General features: G+C 30.8%; 2 protein-coding genes, 1 long non-coding RNA gene and 1 pseudogene across 4 annotated transcripts; all 4 read left to right on the top strand.

Annotated features, from left to right (window-relative positions):
• The first annotated feature begins 1,613 nt into the window (after positions 1-1,613).
• On the top strand, positions 1,614-4,019 carry LOC128182009 (uncharacterized). Its single transcript, XR_008243393.1, has 5 exons — positions 1,614-1,659; positions 1,740-1,895; positions 2,113-2,170; positions 3,090-3,142; positions 3,223-4,019. It is a non-coding gene; the product is annotated as an uncharacterized LOC128182009 (long non-coding RNA).
• A 251-nt stretch (positions 4,020-4,270) lies between these two features.
• Positions 4,271-12,155, top strand: LOC128182005 (uncharacterized). 2 transcript variants are annotated; one of them, XM_052850595.1, is made up of 10 exons: positions 4,271-4,473; positions 4,701-4,784; positions 6,553-6,569; positions 8,169-8,221; positions 8,310-8,438; positions 8,827-8,884; positions 9,012-9,064; positions 9,733-9,871; positions 9,988-10,050; positions 10,736-12,155. In XM_052850595.1, exons 2-9 carry the CDS (start codon positions 4,755-4,757, stop codon positions 10,043-10,045), a joined length of 537 nt encoding a protein of 178 aa, XP_052706555.1. In that variant the 5' UTR covers positions 4,271-4,473; positions 4,701-4,754; the 3' UTR covers positions 10,046-10,050; positions 10,736-12,155. The 2 variants fall into 2 exon arrangements, with proteins under 2 accessions (XP_052706555.1, XP_052706554.1); XM_052850594.1 differs by lacking the exons at positions 4,271-4,473; positions 4,701-4,784; positions 6,553-6,569 and adding an exon at positions 7,834-8,062.
• Positions 12,156-13,947: 1,792 nt separating this feature from the next.
• Positions 13,948-16,343, top strand: LOC128182007 (scavenger receptor class F member 2-like). The gene is made up of 4 exons (XM_052850600.1): positions 13,948-14,054; positions 14,152-14,204; positions 14,297-14,425; positions 15,746-16,343. The coding sequence occupies exons 1-4, from the start codon at positions 13,960-13,962 to the stop codon at positions 15,883-15,885; spliced, it is 417 nt and encodes a 138-aa protein (XP_052706560.1). The 5' UTR covers positions 13,948-13,959; the 3' UTR covers positions 15,886-16,343.
• A 3,116-nt stretch (positions 16,344-19,459) lies between these two features.
• Positions 19,460-22,031, top strand: LOC128182008 (uncharacterized; annotated as a pseudogene).

A 22,031-nucleotide genomic window follows, 5' to 3' on the forward strand; every position in this document is an offset into this window, starting at 1 on the left:
ACATGTAACAGTATGCGCAACACGCGGCGAGACGATTTAAATTCTAATTTAATTAGTCCTCTTACCATTTTTAAAAGTCTTTTCATGTCAAGGCATCTTCCCACCGACTGATTTTGGACGACCTCGATTCATCATCTTAATCTAGTACTGCGCAAACCTCATTTTGTAATATTGATCTAAGTGTCAGTCAGGTTAGGCCATATACTTTTTTCCTTTTTGATCCATATGTCAGGATATCTTTTAAGAGTAATCTTTACGTAGACCAGGTTATGAGCTTTGTTTAAAATAGTGACATCCTTTTATAAATATCAATATATTTTGGCACAACATTAAGAAACATCCAGAGAGAAACATGTTGACAATTGAGGAGCAAGTTCCAAACAATCTAAAACCACAAAATGTGTCTCTACCAATATATCTTTAATTCCGTAAAAATATCTGTTTCGAAGGTATCATTATTTACAATTTTTTTGTATAGTTACATATCGATCACTCTTTTAAATATAACTTTTCTACATTTTAAAGTATTCATTCTATGGATTAGAAAGAATTGATGTAATTTACTTTTACATCAAGTTCCTTTACCACAAGTTTTATAACCCTGGTAATACTATCTAGATTAGCTAATGATCTTCCAAACATTTGCCATGTACATGTATAAATATACAAATACTGACTGAGGTTGAGGGTAACATTGATTATATAAGCCCCCGAGAGACGAAGTATTCCCCGACGAGAAGCGGAATGCAATATTTTCGCGCCGAGGGGGCTTATATAATCAATGTTGCCCGAAAACACAGTCAACATTTGTTTTGTTATATGAAGAAACAAACCAAAATTTAGGAAAGTAATTGAAAACAGATAGCTGTAATTTTCTCAGCTCGAATTCAATTTTGCGCAAAGTTTATTTCCAAAATATCGTCGGCCTCAAACGGTCACTGGTGATGTTCCGCCGCCCGAAGAAATTATGTTACAAATATTTTATCTGATTTTACTTCAAAGTAATTCGCAAATCCTCAAATCCGTTAAAATAGCAAACCGTCGCATTGCGCTTCCGTTGTTTACTTGCCTCGACTGATTGCCTATTATGACGTCACCTTGTTTTAAAGTCGCGAAGATTTGTTTACGTCATTGTTTACGAATCAACAAATCAGAAGCGATTATTTGAAGAATATTCTCTAGATATTATTCCTAGCCGGTCAATATTAAAAGAATATTGACCGGTCAATATTTTTCGGACAAGCTAATATTACAATTATTGTATATTGGTCTATATAGAGTTATATAGTGAGAATATTCTACTGAATTTAACTACTGTTTTAATTACTCTTCTTTCAGTGATGTATAGTGTTGGCGTATCACAAAGCCAAGGAATATGTTCGAACATGTCAAATGGGTAATATGTATCTATTGAACGTTTTTCATGTATCTTCAAACTTTTAAATGAAAGTTGTTGTGATGCTATATATATATATATATATATATATATATATATATATATATATATATATATATATATATATATATATATATATATATATATATATATATATATATATATACAAATATATATTTTTTATTTTATTTCTTTTGGTTGTATTTCTAGAGAACCTCTAGTTTGTTGCCCAAACTATCGAATTGTCGGAACCAACTGCGAAGGTATTAAGAACAGATTTTTTTTATCATAAAATATGTGTGGAAGCAAGCAGGGTTTATTTCTGCATCTCATCATTGCACAGAATGTTGGGCCGGATCTCGAGGAGTAGACTGTAAAGAAGATTGTGCTCCTGGGTTTTATGGAAGACTCTGTAGAGAAAAATGTGCGTGTGATCCATGTGATAAAGTCAAAGGATGTGAAAATGTTCCAACAGAATACATGTACTACAGATCAACGGGTATGTGTATATATATATACATTATTAAGCGATTAATTGAAGTAGAGAGAACATTCTCTAGACATTATTCCTAGCCGGTCAATATTAAAAGAATATTGACCGGTCAATATTTTTCGGACAAGCTAATATTACATTTATTGTATATTGGTCTATATAGAGTTACATAGTGAGAATATTCTACTGAATTTAACAACTGTTTTTATTACTCTTCTTTCAGTGATGAATAGTGTTGGCGCATCACAAAGCCAAGGAATATGTTCGAACATGTCAAATGGGTAATATGTATCTATTGAACGTTTTTCATGTATTTTCAAACTTTTTAAATGAAAGTTGTGATGATAGATAGATAGATAGATAGATAGATAGATAGATAGATAGATAGATAGATAGATAGATAGATATTTTTTTCTTTTTATGTTTTTCTAGAAAACCGCTGGTCTGTTGCCCAAACTATCGAATTGTCGGAACCAACTGCGAAGGTATTAAGAACAGATTTTTTTTTATCATAAAATATGTGTTGAAGCAAGCAGGTTTTATTTCTGCATCTCATCATTGCACAGAATGTTGGGCCGGATCTCGAGGAGTAGACTGTAAAGAAGATTGTGCTCCTGGGTTTTATGGAAGACTCTGTAGAGAAAAATGTGCGTGTGATCCATGTGATTAAGTCAAAGGATGTGAAAATGTTCAAACAGAATACATGTACTACAGATCCACGGGTATGTATATATATTATTAAGCGATTAATTGAAGTAGAGGGAATATTCTCTAGATATTATTCCTAGCTGGTCAATATTAAAAGAATATTGACCGGTCAATATTTTTCGGACAAGCTAATATTACAATTATTGTATATTGGTCTATATAGAGTTATATAGTGAGAATATTCTACTGAATTTAACAACTGTTTTTATTACTCTTCTTTCAGTGATGAATAGTGTTGGCGTATCACAAAGCCAAGGAATATGTTAGAACATGTCAAATGGGTAATATGTATCTATTGGACGTTTTTCATGTATCTTCAAACTTTTTAAATGAAAGTTGTGATGATAGATAGATAGATAGATTTATATATATATATATATATATATATATATATATATATATATATATATATATATATATATATATATATATATATATATATATATATATATATATATATATATATATATATATTTGTTGATGTATTTCTAGAGAACCGCTAGTTTGTTGCCCAAACTATCGAATTGTCGGGACCAACTGCGAAGGTATTAAGAACAGATTTATTTTATCATAAAATATGTGTGGAAGCAAGCAGGGTTTATTTCTGCATCTCATCATTGCACAGAATGTTGGGCCGGATCTCGAGGAGTAGACTGTAAAGAAGACTGTGCTCCTGGGTTTTATGGAAGACTCTGTAGAGAAAAATGTGCGTGTGATCCATGTGATAAAGTCAAAGGATGTGAAAATGTTCCAACAGAATACATGTACTACAGATCAACGGGTATGTATATATTTTTCTTATTCCGGTGAAAGTATGAAGGCTTTGGAAATTTCTATCTATAAGTTACAATTTTTGAGGAATCGCTTTAAAATGAGCTACATTTAACAGCTGGAAATAAGAATTTAACCAAGTAAAATATTTCATGTTCTATATATTTTATGGCAAATATATTTTCTCCTTTTATGTTCTGAATATTGTTAACAATAGGGTAATCACAGATCTGTTTGTAAGACTAAGAGATAATGCGATTAGATACATGTAAAAAAAATATGAAATACGATATTATGCATTGTAAGGCTATAAGCAGTTTTCGAGTTTATATTAGCGTATAAGTGTAACTAGATGTGTTATCCACACAGTCAGGCGTTTAAATACATCGTCAAACAACATTTGCAATGTTGCCGTTTTTGCAAAATATAAGAGAACATAATCTTTATGTTAGAACGGCATTGTAAAAGGGAATAAATGTCACCGATTTTCTTGATACGTTGTGTACGTCGACAAATTAGCTGATATATATTAGCGCAGCCACGATTGTTATTTTATTACTATTCAAATTATCCAATGACGGTAAGTCGAGCATTATTTTTTTCGGTTATATATATGGTTTTACCAACGGAATACATTTGGGCCTCAAGATCTACTTTTAACCGTAATTAACCGTAAATAACAAGGGGCATAGGAGGTTTGGCCGGCCATGTTATCGAGTTGTTTTTCAATAAGTTTCATTGTACGTTTTACAGTTATTCCTATATTCAGGTCAGTTCTAATTAATATATTTACTGAAAGGAAATTTAAACCCTCGACTTTGATTCAAATTTTTTAAATATAAAATTATTAGTACTTTTTTTTATTAATCTTCTTAAAGATAGATTCGATCTCCACAAGATCTAATAATCTGATCAAACATATTTAATTTGTCAACTTTATGGAGTTATAGTTGGACACATTTTATCTTAATATTTATTCAATTGCATTTCGAGAAAAAGGATTCATTTGGTGAAAACGGATCAAGGAAAAACTACGTCGAATTTCAAAGTTCATTACAAGATAAACCACAAAACCTTAGGTCAGACACAAAGCACACGAAGACAGGTATTTTTCATGCTACTATATTTGACAAATACTTTATAGTTATTTTATAATTAATTCAATTTCAATGTGTATGATATTTACAATATTATAAATGTTTGAACGAATTTTCTGTTTAAAAACGTTCATGTAATTGAATGCCAATAGTTTTATAGTGATTTTTTATTTCACTTAACATTGCAGGACAGATGTTTACTAGTCAAACTGAAATCTGGGGTGTTTTTTTTTAGATGTACATTTTTGACTCGATAAATTACCTCGCCTTTTAAAATACAGGCATTTTGATGCAATTTAAATTCAATTATTCAATTCAGGTATGCAATTCAAATTTTCATGACGCATAATTTTGCAATTAAACAAAAGAAAGTTTGATATTGGCTGACAGTTTGTTAATATCATTTTTCATGTCAGTACTTAACAATAAAGATATATCCTAAAGCAACTTTACAGCCTATAGTCATCATATATTTCCAAGACAAACTTTGTTGTTAATATCGACGATATTGGCAATGTTAAAATATTAAAATATCGTGCGTTGCAGTTGTGTTTATATGCGAATCGATATCAATATGATATCGTCGATATCGACGATATCAACGTTAAATATGGACAGCTGTAGCTGTGTGCATATGCAACTTGATATCGATACGATATCGTCGATATCGACGATATGATATCGACATGAATATGGACAAGTTCAATTGAGGACAAGGAAAATCGATATCGATACGATATTGACAATATCGACGATATCGACGTTAAATATGGACGTTAAATTTGGACAGCTGTAGTTGTGTACATATGCATTTAAGTTTTATTATATTGAAATCAGTGAATCGATATCGATAAAATATCGTCAATATCATCGATAACGATACTACAGGCTCATCCCAGAATATGACAAGTGCAAGTTTAGTACAAGATGTTTATTTACAAGATGCACAGAAAGGATATTATTTAAACACATACTGTCTGTTCAAACATATATTTTACAACATACACCATGGCATAGCATTGAAGTAAAATCTCATACTATAGCATTGAACTCATACCATTGCATTGAAATCTCATACCATAGCATACAATCTCATAGAATCGCATTTGTCATATCATACCATAGCATACCATAGCATAGCATACAACATTATTATAACTCGGTTTTAAATGTTTTTATTTGAAAAAATAAATGTTCACATTATAGGTTTGTGGTTACTTCTTATTATTTTACTTCAAAATGTGTGAAACTCTTCTGTGAATAGAGGCGTTTTTGTTCAAATATTATATCATTAAGCCCTTTATCTCAATTTCTCATAGCATAGCATACAAATCTCATAGCATAGCATACAAATCTCATAGCATATCATTAAAATCGCATACCATAGCATAGCATAAAATTGTAAAAGATATGCATGAAATTACTGTAAATTGTGCTCACTAAGTAACCGTCACAGTCACACTCTAGTTCCAAAAATCAAAACTCTGGCACATTTTAGTTAAACTAGATGATACCCCGCGCAACTTTTATGCATACATCATTTATCCATACAGTATAGCAATTGCATCTTCCCGAAAAGAGTCGATTGACAGTATATAGACGTAGAATTCAAAAATGAATTATCTGTTCAAAAATGTTTAAATGTACAACCAATTTGTCGCGGTATGAAAATGTATGAAATTAAAACACGCTAGGCTACATTATTATCCAAGTCTGATCCAATGTATCTGCCCGCAATGCATGATAAACTCGTCCTACACTTTTCGTTAAGTAGTCAATCCGCGTTCTTGGTTATCCCGTTCTGGAAAGTTCTATCCCATTCTCTCACCAGAGATCTTGCTTCACAAGCAAATAAGTATCAAAACCCACCGAAGAAACGAATTTACTTATTTTATTTATTCAACATTTCTCCAATCTTAACTTTTATATATTATCTAAATAGGCTCACAGTAAATATACATTGTATTCACACTATATGTAATCATTCAATATTTTTAAATTGCAACTATATATTTTGATCGAGACTATTCTTGACTTGAATCCGCCAAAGAGTGTCCACAACCTTACTCTCATATTTGCTATTTCAGGTTTGTTTATCGAAAAAGTAAGTAGGTTTTTGATTAATTTCACAATGATAACTTATCAGTTAAAATTATTTATACCTTACGGACATCATCTTACATGTGTTGAAATACCTCAGGTGTAAGCAAGTACTCTGATGTAGGCATTTTGTAGTTTATTTGCAAAATGCCTCAATTTATAAGTATAGATGTCTGGTTGTTTCAAAAATCACTAAATGAGCAATTTTAGATACAGAAAGACCTCTCAATTCCAAAAAAAATCAAGATTTTTCGTGTATATTTATCTGTTAATGATGCATTTTAAAACTTAATTCATCTCGAAATGACCAAATTCCTTTTTATGAGTATTTCATGTTAAACAATATAATTATGAACAAAGCAAATTCTTTTTTCTTTTAATTGTTCTTTAAAGTTTTGATACACGGTATACCATTTTTAAATAAAGGGATTTTTGATTACACAATACAAAAGAACAAAAGAAAATCTAAAGCAAAATCGTGGGAATTTGTATTTGAAGTATAAAAACGCCTTTCTTAAATGTATTCCATTTCAGTTAAACTAGATGAAGACACTAAACTCCTTCTAAGAGAAAATATCTTATATAATTTTTAAATAAAACACAAAACAAAAAAATTAATCTCAAAGTTGTTTGTGAATACGATATCATTATCTGTAAACCAGTGATATTAATATGGCATCGGCAAGATATCATGTGGTTGCCACCAGATAATTATTTGGCAGCTGCTAAATAGTTTTATTATACTTTCAGTTAAATACTGAAATCTGATTGGTTTAGATGCAGTTGGTTTGTTCTTTTACCCTCAGCGTTAACAACACACTTAGCAACGGGTAACACAACGAATTTTTACATACGCGTAAATTAAGCGCGTACGGTTTGCCGTAGAATTCAATTCATTTCTATATAAAAGCAGAAAAAAATAAAGACATTCAGTATGATAAAATAAATAGTGCCTGTTTGAGAAGGTAACTGTTGAAAGTGGCACCCCTCGAAAACCATTGTCAACCTCCGCGGGTAGTCATTTTCAACAGTAACCCTCCCAAACAGGTGCTATTTATATAATGGTCACTAAATATTTATTTGGCGACGCCGGATATTTTATAAAGCAACCATCAATGAAACCCACGTGGAACAAATGGGATTCCGTACAGTTGCCGTGTCTATATTAGGTATAGAATAAAATGCAAATAAAATAAAAAGCTTACAAATGTTGTGGATGGGAAACTTAAAGTATTATTCAATCTAAAATCCGTAATAGGAATTGATGCTATATTTTGCCTCGTGAAATCAATCGCACACAGGAAATGTGTTTAAATTTATTTTCCATCCTGTTTCCAATTGAACATTTGATGCCAATGTGTACCAATGCCAAAATCCAATTGGGTTTTATGTTTTGGTTTAAACTATGCATTCATTGTTTATCGCTCTTCTTCTTATTATGATGGGAAATGTTTCCATTGGACTAGATTCAGGAATTTGTTCTAATATTTCCAATGGGTTTGTGATTTGTATCATAACATAAGAACATTATCCATGTAAAAGCTATTCAAATATTAAATTTAACAATTCACATTTTTACATCGCTTGAATGAATCTAATGCAGGGATCCTTTGGCGTGCTGTAGAAATTATAGAATTGTTGACACTTTTTGTGAAGGTAATGCATAAAATACTTATAACACCTAGAATTAGTATCCCATTGTAACAAAATAACATTTTAAAGTATTTGATTGCACTTTGACAAGAGTGCCCTCCTGGTAGTTTTGGAATAGACTGTCTGGACAAATGCCCTCCACAATTCTATGGAAGATTCTGCAGAGAGAAGTGTTTATGTGATCCGTGTGATAAAATTACTGGATGTTTGAAAGTTACAAGTGAGTAAAATGATTGCTTGAAACCGATTTTGAATTGATTTCTCCTAAATATGAGCAAATACACGTAACCTTCCCCTTTTGACTTGCTTTTTTGATGAATTGAAAATTTTTGAAAAATGGGATGTAATGTATCAACATTGTCGCGTATTGATATATATTTTCAAATTTAACAATACAATATCGGATATTATATCTAATTTTCTTTCAAAAGAGAGATATATGAAATATAATCTGAATGTAAAAGTGCGTACAGCTACAAGCACTGTGATGTTTCATTTCCCTATCAATGTGGGTCCATCTTGTTTAAAATATAAAACTAAACGACAATTAATTGTTTTTAGACATAAAAGATTACATCTTATGGTTTTTGATATTTCTAATTTTATAGCAATGAACACCATTCGTGTGTCTAAAGAGGACGGATTATGTGTAAATGTATCAAATGGGTTAGTATATATTTAAATGTTACCATAACTTCTTAAATGAATACTTATGTGAATTAAACTGAAGTATTCTCTCCTCACAAGGATTTTAGACTTGAAGTAATTTGATTTATCATCTCAATTCATTCAGAGAGGCACTCGAATGCTGTCCTAATTATCAAAATGCTGGTTACTCATGCGACGGTAATTATTATATATTACTTTACAACTTACCATACGTGTTTATGATTATATATTTCAAATTCATGGGAAAAATCACGAAAGTACAAGAAATAAACTCGGGAAAATCTATAAAAAATACATGTAGTTGTTACTTTATTCAAGTTTCTTGTGTTCAATCGTGAAAGCCTGTATTTTAAGCATTAGCGATCTAAATGTAGTGTACAAAGATAATAGTGTTACAAAATTATATATGAAATCGGATTAGATTGAAACTTCCTTATGGTAAATATTGGTGCTTTGCAAATACAAATTATTTTGTAAAATCGAAAGTAAGAGTGTCCTAAAAGAATTTGATGTGATGGCCCGGATATCCTGATATGATTAGATTTTATGGATGATACTTGTCTAACGCAGTAAATACCATCCATGAAATGGTTGTGTGACCGAACAGTTACAATTTATTTTAGCCATGTATAACTGTGATAGGACGTTCGTACATTTTGCCTATAAGAGGCTACCAATTCATAATTTATTTTTACAATTTATAACGTGATACGACATTGATAAGTTGCAGACATAAACGTTTAAAATCTTAAATCCTTAGAAATGATATCACTTTCGATGTTAATAATAATAATAGTATAACAAAATTATATCATTTGTACACCTTTCTACTTTTTTTTTTACAGTTATCGATCGAATGAGGAACTGTTCAGTTGATACATGTAACAGTCAGATGAGTTATCACCGTGTTAAAATATTGACCGTGTCATCTGTTAGTTTTGCAGTTTGTCTCATTTCAAGCCTTGTCATCATCTGCATACTTCGGTTAATACACTTCACATGTTTTCTTTCTTTTTCATTAGAATCATATTTAATTGCATATAGAAATTCAAATTAAAAATATATTTACAAAGATTAATATTTTATTTGAATTTTAATAGAAAAAGAAAAAAGTCTGCAAAAGCTGTGGTTCAAAAACAGCATCTACATTGGATCTAACAAAGGTAAACTTGGAAAAGGGATAATCTAAATCAATTGATTATAGTTTCACAAAAGCTAGAAAAGTTTTAAATATGAAAAGCCGTTATTAAAGCTTATTATTTTCTTAAAATACCGATTGAGTTTTCATTTAAAGGAAAAGCTGAATAACATGTTTACGTGGTTTTAAAGAGTTTAGTATTTAGCCAATCAATTTTTAAATATAGCTTCTAAGAAAAAGAAAAAAAGACACATCATTATTCATAAAACGTAAAGTAAGTAAAACGAAAGCGAATCATCTACAACGATATAGATAGAGTTCACTAAAACAGGGAGAAATTCAAAACTTATCTTTTTTACACCATACTACTTCATAATATCAATTTAAAAGTTTCAAAAGATGAATTTTCATATTTGGTTCATGTACTAATATCTTAAAGATAATTGTGCAAGGCAATTTCAAAAAATAATTTGTATCTTAGTATTAGTAGGTTTCTATGATTTCTGTAAAATTCCGATTTTGTTTATACTGACAAACCCAGTTTCAATCAGTTTAATTTGTTAGTTTTCGTTCATATACATACACTTTTCATGATTCTGAAAATTGCCGCCAACGCGTTATCAAACAGTGTTCATTTCAATGAAAGATGTCGATTCTTCAAAATATATAATTATGCACTGCCAAACTTTATCTTATTTTAATTATTTTAGTGTGACCATGTCAAGATCAATGGACACGTCGCTACTTTGATGCACAAACTTCATTAGATGACTAATGTCAGACGTCCAAATAGTTGTAGAAAAGATTGCCTTACTTTAGAAGCTTTGATGTGTCTTTTGTGCACCCTACAGATCGGCAATAAAAATTATTATCCGTTTTACACCCTCGTTTAAACAAGTATCTTAATAATAAAAAAGCTATCATACCATCAAACAACCTTTGTCTTAATAAACTTTATATAGGTTAAAATGGTAACTTTTTTTCGTACAATTGTTAGATTGAGATATTATCTTCACTTCTTCATTTCATGTGGTTGTACACACACTTCAGGTGCACCCCTACCCAACCCCACCCCCCCCCCCACCCCAAACATTTTTCATGGGTGTGAATTCACCATAGCAGATATATATTGTTTCAGATAGAGAATGCGGCGTGCAAAGAGTAAAACTTAATGATATAAAAATATACAAATCCACCCCAACCCACCAAATCCCGAATCCCCGATTCCAAAGATAGTACATGCATTCAAAGACACCGCTGGTGTGCTGTCCTACATAGCTTTTCTTCTTGGTTTTATGTAATCCCTAAAATGTTGGTAGATGTATCTACCTACAATATATTTTTTCACGTTTTTTTATTTAACGTATTGAGAATTTTTAATTCGTATATGTAATTTTTACTTCCTTGTTGGATAAACCAAAGTGTTTTTTAAGAAACAAAATATACCATTATTTCATGTTATATTTTTATGTTTTAATAGCAATAATAAAAGATTTTATGATGAAAAACTAAACACAATATTCTGAAATCTCAATAAATACATTCTTTCAAATTGATTTTAATGAGCAAGAAAAATGTTTCAATAAACTGTGCCTCCTGTCTTATACCATTCATTTTTTAATCAAATATCGTTAAAATAAGAATAGACACCAAGGGAAAAAACACTTTAAATATAGTATTCTGTATTACCATTTAAACATGTTTCTCCACATTGTCGTTCCGCTCACTGTGACATTAATTACATGTCAGTGTGTTTTGTTTTATTTTTTTCTGGTAAATATTTTCGCATTATTTACAGTCATCAATATACACACTCGATCAATTCTAAGGTTTTAAAAGTGCTTTAAAGCAACATGTAAACTAAATATAAAATATAGATTTTTCTTTACTTTTTTAGATATTTTTGAAATGTTCATAAAGATTTTATCAAACGGTAGCTGTATTTCAGCATCATTAACTACATGTATATTTTGCAAAGTTAAAGCATGTTTCTAAGGAACACAATTTTTATATATTTATATTCACATAAAAACATTTTAGTAGACTTTAGACTCTGTATCGTCATTCATTTGTATTAAAGAGTCACTTATTTTATGTTTAGATAAATCAAATTTGTATAATTTATCTCTGATTTTTAAATAAATCACATATGTCTACACGAAATATATATTTCTCATGTTTACACTGAAATACATGTACCTATAATCTGAACCTGTTGCGATAAGCATGTTTGAAGATATGAATTATTTCCTGATTATTAACATGGGCAAAAAACACGGAAACTTTTTTCTAAAAGAACGTTGCCTCGATAAAATAGCAGGTCTTATTGACGTTATTCAACATAATAAAATGCACTGAGATTTAATAAATACCTATGTAAGAAAGCATGACAAAAACTCTACTAATGAATTTATTTGTTAAGCAATGCTTTAAAGAACTAATGAAGAATATTTAAAAATATGTTTACTTCTTGCGTAACGATTTGTCTTCATTTCCTTGATACTATTGTAGTAGCAGTGACGTTCAATTCGACACATTATTAATACAATATTTGCATGAGTGATACACAATATATATATATTGAAATGCAATGATTATTTTTTAACTTTCTTATAAAGGACTATCAATACTTTTACGTGTTTCTTTGGAGGAAAAGAAAAGTCATACATAGTTCTTTGGGCTTATAAATGTCGATTTTGTTACATGGTTTTAAAGCTTGCGTAAAGCTGACATGAATTCATCAAAGCATTTGGTCGCCATATTAGTTTTGATCGCTTCTCTACTGTCACTGGGGTATATATACCGGTTGAGAAAGTTACGGTCGGTTGCTTTCTGATCGAGGCATTCAGGTTGCACGGACTTCTGAATGCATGAACTACACAATGTAGTAAAATGTCTGTAATCAAAAATAAAGGAATCAACAATCAATAAAATACAAAATATATTTATTCTTTGAAAGAAGTTCCAAGGTATCCGTAATATTTTGCACATAGAGTGCTGCCTTACTTCGCATGCACATCGAACACGTGTGCCGTTCATACAGAATGCATAACGTCTGCGTCATTTTTAAAACCCCAGCGGCAGTACATCCAACACTGTAGCTAAATGATAGTCAATCCAAGAAAGTAAAACGTAACATCGTTTCCATTCGTTCCTACAAAAACGCTCCGTTTCTAAAAATCCATGCGATCATTGACATTGCTCGATCTGCCAAAGTGTGTAGTTTGCGCATGTGCGATGTTATATTATACACAGGAAAACGATCTACACTTATCGAGGATTTTTTAAGTATCTGTGGCTGGATTTCAGTCTGCTTGTTTCGTCATTCATTGGATATGCCTTGCCAGTGAAGTGGTTGTCATATTATTTTTGTTCCAAACGTGTTTCTACACGTCTTTTCGTCCAAGTTAACGTGTTCGGGTGAATGAAATACCTGAATGCGGTGAAGCATGAATAGTGCTCTCGGCCTTATATAGGGGGTGTGTAGCGTTGAGCAGAACAAGAGAAATCGACAAATAATATGGCGGTAGTCGGAGATAAAAGGGAAATAATGCGTATCTATGAATTCATGTCAGCTTTAAGAGCAGTGAATAAAGACACAGAATCTTTTTGATATCAAATGATATAATATGTAGATGTACATTAGACTTTCACTTAGACTATTTATGCGAATTGTTACACATACTATTTCATCGATTGATTTTAAAAGTAAGATATATAAAATCAATCCTTTAAACCGTATTATTTTTTGCATAACAGTTAATGATACAAAAATAAACAAGTATACAAACTAGGGTAATTGTTGAAATACTTATATATGTTACATTAATTAGCCTTTAGTACATGAAGCCTTCATCAACAATTATGAAATATTTCCGTCTCTATGTTATATTGAAACATTTGACATAAATCAAAAGGTTCTCCAAAAATCAACATGTTTAGTTTATTCAAATACTCCCTCATTGTTTTTTTAAACATTGTTCATACATCCATGGGGCTTCATGGGGCATGTTCAAATGGTTCAGATGGGTAAGTAAATTGTAATACTAAATGGATACATTTTACATTGATTGAATGCTTATTTTCATGACACAAGTAAGATAGCATTAACGTAAAGAATTTTTAGAAGCCCCTTGGAGTGTTGTGAAAACTATCGAGCCGTTGGGAACTCTTGTGAAGGTAATTCGTTTTGGTTAAATTTGTTATCAGTTATTTCTTATTCATGTTCGAAAATGAAAAACATTAACTGCTTTGTTTTGGTCATTGACAAGAATGTTGGCCGGGAACTCATGGTGTAGATTGTAGAAACGACTGCCCGCCTAACTTCTACGGCAGATTATGCTTAGAGAAATGTGGCTGTGAACCATGTGATAGAGTCATAGGATGCTCAATTACAACTGGTAAGTGTTTCTACCATACACCTACAAAATACATTTATTTTAATCTGATTACAATTAAAGAGGTGGTTAATCCTCGTTTGATAATGAAATAATCCATTCCGTCAGATTTTGAACGGTTCAAACTAACAAATATGCATAATCAGATAGACTAATTAAGTTTGCATTACATTATGGCATGAAATAAGTGTACACAATATAGATACGCCCCGCTTTTGTTATTTTTGTTCAAACAAAGGTAGATGACAGCGCGTTTCTGTAAGATAAATCTTTTTAAACACTAAATTATAATGCTTCACTGGAATGTTTGGTTTGTTCCCTACTAATATATTTGATTGTTTGAATTCATAATGATGATAAGTACATGTAAAATATAATAAGCGAAATGGAAGAAATCAGTATTTTGTAGTGTTTGCTTTCAGAAATGTTTCTGTGTATTTGTGTTAACCTCAATGAATTGCAACTGTCCGATTAGTCACAGTTAATTGTCCAGTAAGTACCGTGGTTTCATTAATCTTCGTGGGTGTCAATTTTCGTGGATTTTCTGAAAACCACAGTTTCAAGGATACGTAAATTCGTTGCCAATGATCCTAAAAATACAAAATGTTAGTTGAAATTGAACTTCAATGAACATATAATTTCGTGGATCAACTTAACCACGAAATCCACGAAAATTGGTATTCAACGAATATTGATGAAACCACAGTTTAAACTTATTGGGCAGCTACTAACATTACCCGGGGTGCAGGGTAGTAATAAATCAACTTAACTCGATTTATCTAAAATGACGTCACAAAGATGCTTTAATTTTCATGACAGTACACCACAACTTGAAGACTACTTATATAATCTTATTTAAAAATGATTTTATTCATCGGCATATTCTCCATAAAATTGTATTGAAAACAATTTACAACTATATAAATCTGTTAAAAATACATGTTTCTTAAGATTAGTGGAGGAACATGCTCGAATCATTTTTGTTTTCTCTATAACATGAAATTATAAACATGCGCTGAACTAGATAAAGGTATGTTTTCTTACACACTGCTCTTTGTCAATTAATGAAATGAAGAAAATGATTCTCAGATGTGACTTTAACAACGTCTAGTTTGGATAGAGAAGAAAGGACAATAGACATTTTCAAACTTTTAGATACGTGACTGGGTTATTTTTTTTTAATCAGATCCTCCCGTATTTGATAATACGGAAGATCTAATTTTGATGAGCATGATCAAAATGAAGAGAGATATTTTTAGAAGTGTTGAAAAAATTACATTTATTTACAAGGAAATAATTATTATTAATTTTACTTTTTGATAGATACGAGTAGTAAGAAGTCTGCTTCGGGGGAAGATGAAAGTTCAACGAACTCTTCAACATGGCTTACGTTGTCAGTCTTAGCATCTTGTTTCGTTATCTGTTTTATTTTCTCTCTACGAATCTTCTGTATAATTCGGTAAATGAAAACATGATATATATCTTATTTCACTAAGATTGAAAATGCAATATTGATGTTTATTTATGCTTCATAAATTGAATTGGTTGAAATAATTATGCTTGCAGACGGATACCTACTTCAAAACCAACATATCTGGCCGAATATGGTAGTTAAACATTTCTAATCACTTTAAAAGCTACACAGAACTTGACAGATCCCAAAAACATGACAGAATTAAGCACTCAAAATGTTTATGGTCATGTAGACTTAATATATAGAGATTACAAAAGTCTTCAACTGACAGCGTTGGATAATATGATCACTTGCAAATCAAGATTAAAAATTCGACTCCTTTTAGAAATACTAAACAAAAGTGGATAACGGTACATCTCAGATGGTGTCTACAGTTTCAAACATTGTTAAAACAGGGAACGTTGAATTAAAAAATGCAATCAAATACAAGAAAATTAAAAAAACAAGAAATATTTTTGACTTGGTATTTTTACAACGGAATCACTAGAGTTTTAATGTTAAAATTTTAGATGTAGCTTTACCAAAGTTAACAGAATTGTTCTGGTATATATTCCATTAATTTTTTCCTCACTCTAAATTAATATTCATATCATTATAATCAATGACTGCAGTTAAAAATATTTCCATGAAATGGTGTATGATGCGTTTCATATCCAAACATATTCTTCTAGAGAATGACAAATCTTCCTCACTTATCAGGAGTTATCATAAGTTATTATCATTTGCAATAGCTGAGATGGTTGTTTACAAGATGCCAAAAAGTACGGAAGAATTTTTCAAAAATGATTCATGCTCACTAAATGATAAAAATACGATTTATGTGTATATTTTATCTTTAGATGGCGGCTTATGTCACGCATATTTAATAAAATTCAACTTTTTGAAGCATAATTTTAGCAAATTTATTAACATTTCAAAAACTGATTTATTTAAAAGTTACATGTATGATGAAAGATTTTTTTTGAAAATTTCTTTTTGTCAATATTTCATTGACAACATTACAATTATGAACATGACAAATTGAAACGTTATTAAAAACCTCTATTTACCATATTGACATAGTGTATGAAACTTTTACAGAAAGGAAATTTTGAACAAAAGAACAAATAAAATATTGAGAATTTACAGCAAAATCGTGAAAAATATTAACTAAACTGTAAAATCGCTTACCTTTTATATAATGCTTTCAAGGTAAATCGGGTGAAGATACAGGTCCCCTTCCAATAAAAAAAAAATATGTATTTAAAAAAGAGACAAGAGGAAAATAGGAAAAAATAAGAAATCTTTTATGTTTGTTTATTTGATATCATTATTTGGAGAACTTTATAAACCAACTTCTATCAGCAGTGACTTAATTTTGCGATTAACTGACGATAAACTGGTTTCCGAAGACTAATTTTCGCGACCAAGCCTTATTAGAACCTGCATTGTTATCAAAACTATAGACAAAAGATTAGTTTGCGGCGAGAAATATTGGCGACGACAAGGCTCTCGCTAACCTTGCGAATATTTCTCGCACGCGAATAAATGTTAATATACAGTATTTTGCTCTGACAAAAGCTTATGTGGCCGTCGTCTGATGAATTATGTGGCGTCCAATAGAAAATAATTCGGTAGCTGCTAGAAAATTCCTTTTGTTTGCCAAATATTTAATATTTGAAAGCCGCTTGATATTTGTTTAGCAGCCCCAGATAACTACACTTCAATCAGCATGATTCAGTATATTTACCGTATTTTAAACCGGTTAAATTTAAATTCGCTATATTAAATTAAAGGTTACGCTAATAAGAATGTTATTACTTACAAATGTTGTGGATGGAAACCGTATTTAAGTATTACTCAGTCTAAAACCAGCAAAAGGCATTAATGATGCGTTCTGTTATGTGCAATCATTCGTACACGGAAAATGCATTTAAATCAATTTTCATCCTGTTTTCAATTTAACCTTTGATGAAAATGCATACGAAAGACCAAAGCCGACTTGGTTTTATTGTTTGGTTGAAACTATGCATTCGCTGTAAAGACCTCTTCTTCTTACTTTATTCTGAAGTTTTTCCACCGGATAAGATTCAGAAATCTGTTCTATTGTTTCCTATGGGTTGGTGAATTGTATTAATTTTCAACAGAACATTATCCATTTCAAAACTCGTCAAACATTGTAATTAACTTTTTTACCTCTATATCAATGTCTCCAATATAGGGATCCTTTGGCATGCTGTAAAAATGTTGCTGGCAACTCTTGCAAAAGTAATACAGAAATACTTATATCAACTCTGAAATAGTAGAACTTGTATCGAGGTATTACTTTTAAGTTTTTGTATCGTGAGCTTCATGTCACTTTAACAAGTATGCCCTCCTAGTAAAAAAAAGTTGGAATAGACTGCTAGGAAAACTGTCCTCCACAATTCTATAGAAGATTCTGCAGAAACGAAATATTCATGTAACTCATTTGATAATATTACTGGGTGCTTAAACCGAACAGGTCAGTAGATTTGTTGAAACAGGATTTAAAACAATTTTGAAATTCACCTAGATAGAAGTCAGAAAACTAAGTTTCCTCCCCTCTAGCCTAGCTTCTTTGTTAAATTGAACAAAAGGTGAAATATGGTAATTTTAGACTTCAAGTGGTTTGATTATGTAACCCAATATATTAAGGACACAATTATAACGCTTTCCAAATTATCGTTATGCTGGTAGCTCATTAAAAATGCAATCTCTATACATCATTTTACAAACTGTCGTACGTTTTGTTGTATATTTATTTTTAAGATTACTGTTATTTTTCAATTTTTTGATAAAGTCGAAAAGCATACACATTTTAAGTTTTCCGTAATGAGATGTAAAAGTACCGCTCAACAATGGCACCTTTATTCTATTTAAAATGTCCTATTAGTAGTACTTGTGCCTGTAATTAAAAGCAGTCGTGATGTACAATGATTAGACTGTCACAAAATGTCATTTTTAATCGAAATAAATTGTAACCTCCTTATGTTTTTATTTGGTGACATGTTAGTTCAAATTTTGTATTAAAAATAATAAACATTTCCAAATCAATAATGAATGTACCTTTTAGCCCGGTCGAATATCAATTGAAATTTAGGGAGTATAAATTCTTGAGGGGTTGCAATGGTGGACTTGTAAGTCAATTAAATTTTACTCTGACATATGACCAATTAAAATTAAGTTCGTATCCGATTATGTTACATAAATGGACAAAAACTAATATCTCGTTCTAATGTTGGCTCATTCTCCCTGTAAAAATTTATTGATCCAAATAGCAACTGATTAAGCTGCTGTTTTCAACAAACTGTTAAAATGTTTATTCCTTGTTCCAGAATCCTGGCAGCAATTCCTATGATGTCTAAGCAAATTGATTCATCCCGTATCTCTTTGATCAGATCGCTGCAACGCGATTTTTTTTCTCTCAAACTACCTTCAATTACATACTATTAATTCGAGGAAATTTTTTTTAATTCCTTGATATAAAAAAAAACTGTCCCTTAATTTAAAAACGTATTATATTTTTTCATAAAAGTTTATGATACATATTCAATAAACAAGTATACAAACTAGGGTAATTATTGAAATACTCATATATGTTATATTCATTAGCCTTTAGTAGCTTTTATCAACAATTATGGAATATTTCCGTCTCTATGTTATATTAAAACACTTGGCATAAATTAAAAGGTTCTACGAAACGCAACATGTTTATTTTATTCCAATTTTCCATCATTGCTTTTTCAAATATCGTTTATACATGTACATCCACGGAGCTGACTGGGGTATGTTCAAATGGTTCGGATGGGTATGTAAATTGTAATACTAAATGAATAGATTTTACATTGATTGATTTCATATTTTCATGACACAAGTAAGGCAACATTAACGTAAAGATTTTTTTAGAAGCCGCTTGGAGTGTTGTGAAAACTATCGAGGCGTTGGAAACTCTTGCGAAGGTAATTCGTTTTGGTAAAATTTGTTATCAGTTATTTCTTATTCATATTCGAAAAAGAGAAACATTAACTGCTTTATTTTGGTCATTGACAAGAATGTTTGCCGGGAACTCATGGTGTAGATTGTAGGGACTACTGTCCTCCAAATTTCTACGGCAGATTATGCTCAAAGAAATGTGGCTGTGAACCATGTGATAAAGTCACAGGATGTTTAAATGCAACAGGTAAATGTTTCTACAATACACCTACAAAATATATTCATTTTAATCTGAATCTGAATGCAATGGAAGAGGTGATTAATTCCCGTTTGATAATGAAATAAAGTCGACAACTGTCCATTCTGTCAGATATTAAACGGTTCAAGCTAACAAATAGGCATAATTAGATAGACAAATTATGTTTGCGTTATATTATGACATGAAATAAGTGTTTGCAATATAGATACGCCCCGCTTTTGTTATTTTTGTTCAAACTAAAGGTTAGAACCTAGTAAGTTGCAAGAACTTGTGTTCGAACCCATTGTATATTATATATACAATAAAACATGTTCAAACCAAAACAAATGTAGATGACAGTGCGTTTCTGTAAGATATATCTGTTAAAACACTAAATTATAATGCTTTACTGGAATCTATGGTTAGTTGCCTACTGATATATTTGATTGTTTAAATTTATAACAATAATAAGTAGAATATAATAAGCAAAATGGAAGAAATCAGTATTTTGTAGTGTTTGCCTTCAGATTTGTTTCTGTGTATTTGTGTTTACCTCAATGAATTGCAACTGCCCGATTAGTCACAGTTAATTGTCCAGTAAGTATAAACTTATTGGGCAGCTACTTGTAACATTGCCCGGGGTGCAGGGTAGTAATAAATTAACTTAACTTGGTTTATCCAAAATGACGTCACAAATATGCTGTAATATTCATGACAGTACACCACAACTTGAAGACCACTTATATAATTTAAAAAAAAAAAAGATTTTATTGATCGGCATATTCTCCATAAAATTGTATTGAAAACAATTTACAACTATATAAATCTGTTAAAAATACATGTTTCTCAAGATTAGTGGAGGAACATGCTCGAATCATTTTTGTTTTCTCTATAACATGGAATTATAAACATGCACTGAACTAGATAAAGGTATGTTTTCTTACATACTGCTCTTTGTCAATGAATGAAATGAAGAAAATGATTCTCAGATGTGACTTTAACAACGTCTAGTTTGGATAGAGAAGAAAGGACAATAGAAATTTTCAAACTTTTAGATACGCAGCTGGGTTTTTTTTTAAATCAGATCCTTTACGCTCCCGTCGTATTTGAACATATGAAAGCGTAAAAGATCTAATTTTGATTCGTATGATCAAAATGAAGAGGGATATTTTTAGAATTGTTGAAAGAAATACATTTATTAACAAGGAAATGATTATTATTAATTTTAATTTTTGATAGGTAGGGATCAAAATACGAGCAGTAACAAGTCTAGTCCGGAGGAAAATGAAAGTCCAACGAACTCTTCAACATGGCTTACGTTGTCAGTCTTAGCAACTGGTTTCGTAATCTGTTTTATTTTCTGTCTATGAATCTTCTGTAAAATTCGGTAAATGAAAAAATGATATGTTTCTTATTTTAATAAGTTTGAAAACGCAATATTGATGTTTATTTATGCTTCATATATTGAATTAGTTGATAAATTTATGTTTGCAGACGGATATCGACTAAAAAACCAACCGATCTGGCTGAATATGGTAGTTCAACATTTCTAATCACTTTAAAAGTATAGATTTCTTTTAAATGTTAAGAATAAATAACAACTATCCTTTATTTACTAGATACCATAAATCGAATAGTTTCATCAGAGAATCGTAGACGTAGTGGGTCGTTAACGTCGAGGACATTTGATTCATCTCCAACCAATGACACAGAAACAAGCTACACAGAACTTGACAGATCCAAATAACGTGACAGAATCAAGCTCTCAAAATGTTTATGGTCATGTAGACTTAATATATAGGGATTACAAAAGTCTTTAACTGACAGCGTTGGATAAAATGATCACTTGCAAATTACGATTACAAATTCGACTCCTTTTAGAAATACTAAACAAAAGTGGATGGCGGTACATCTCAGATGGTGTCTACAGTTTCAAACATTGTTAAAACAGGGAACCTTCAATT

Source organism: Crassostrea angulata, chromosome 4 (genome assembly GCF_025612915.1).
Source record: "Crassostrea angulata isolate pt1a10 chromosome 4, ASM2561291v2, whole genome shotgun sequence".
NCBI lineage: Eukaryota > Metazoa > Mollusca > Bivalvia > Ostreida > Ostreidae > Magallana > Magallana angulata.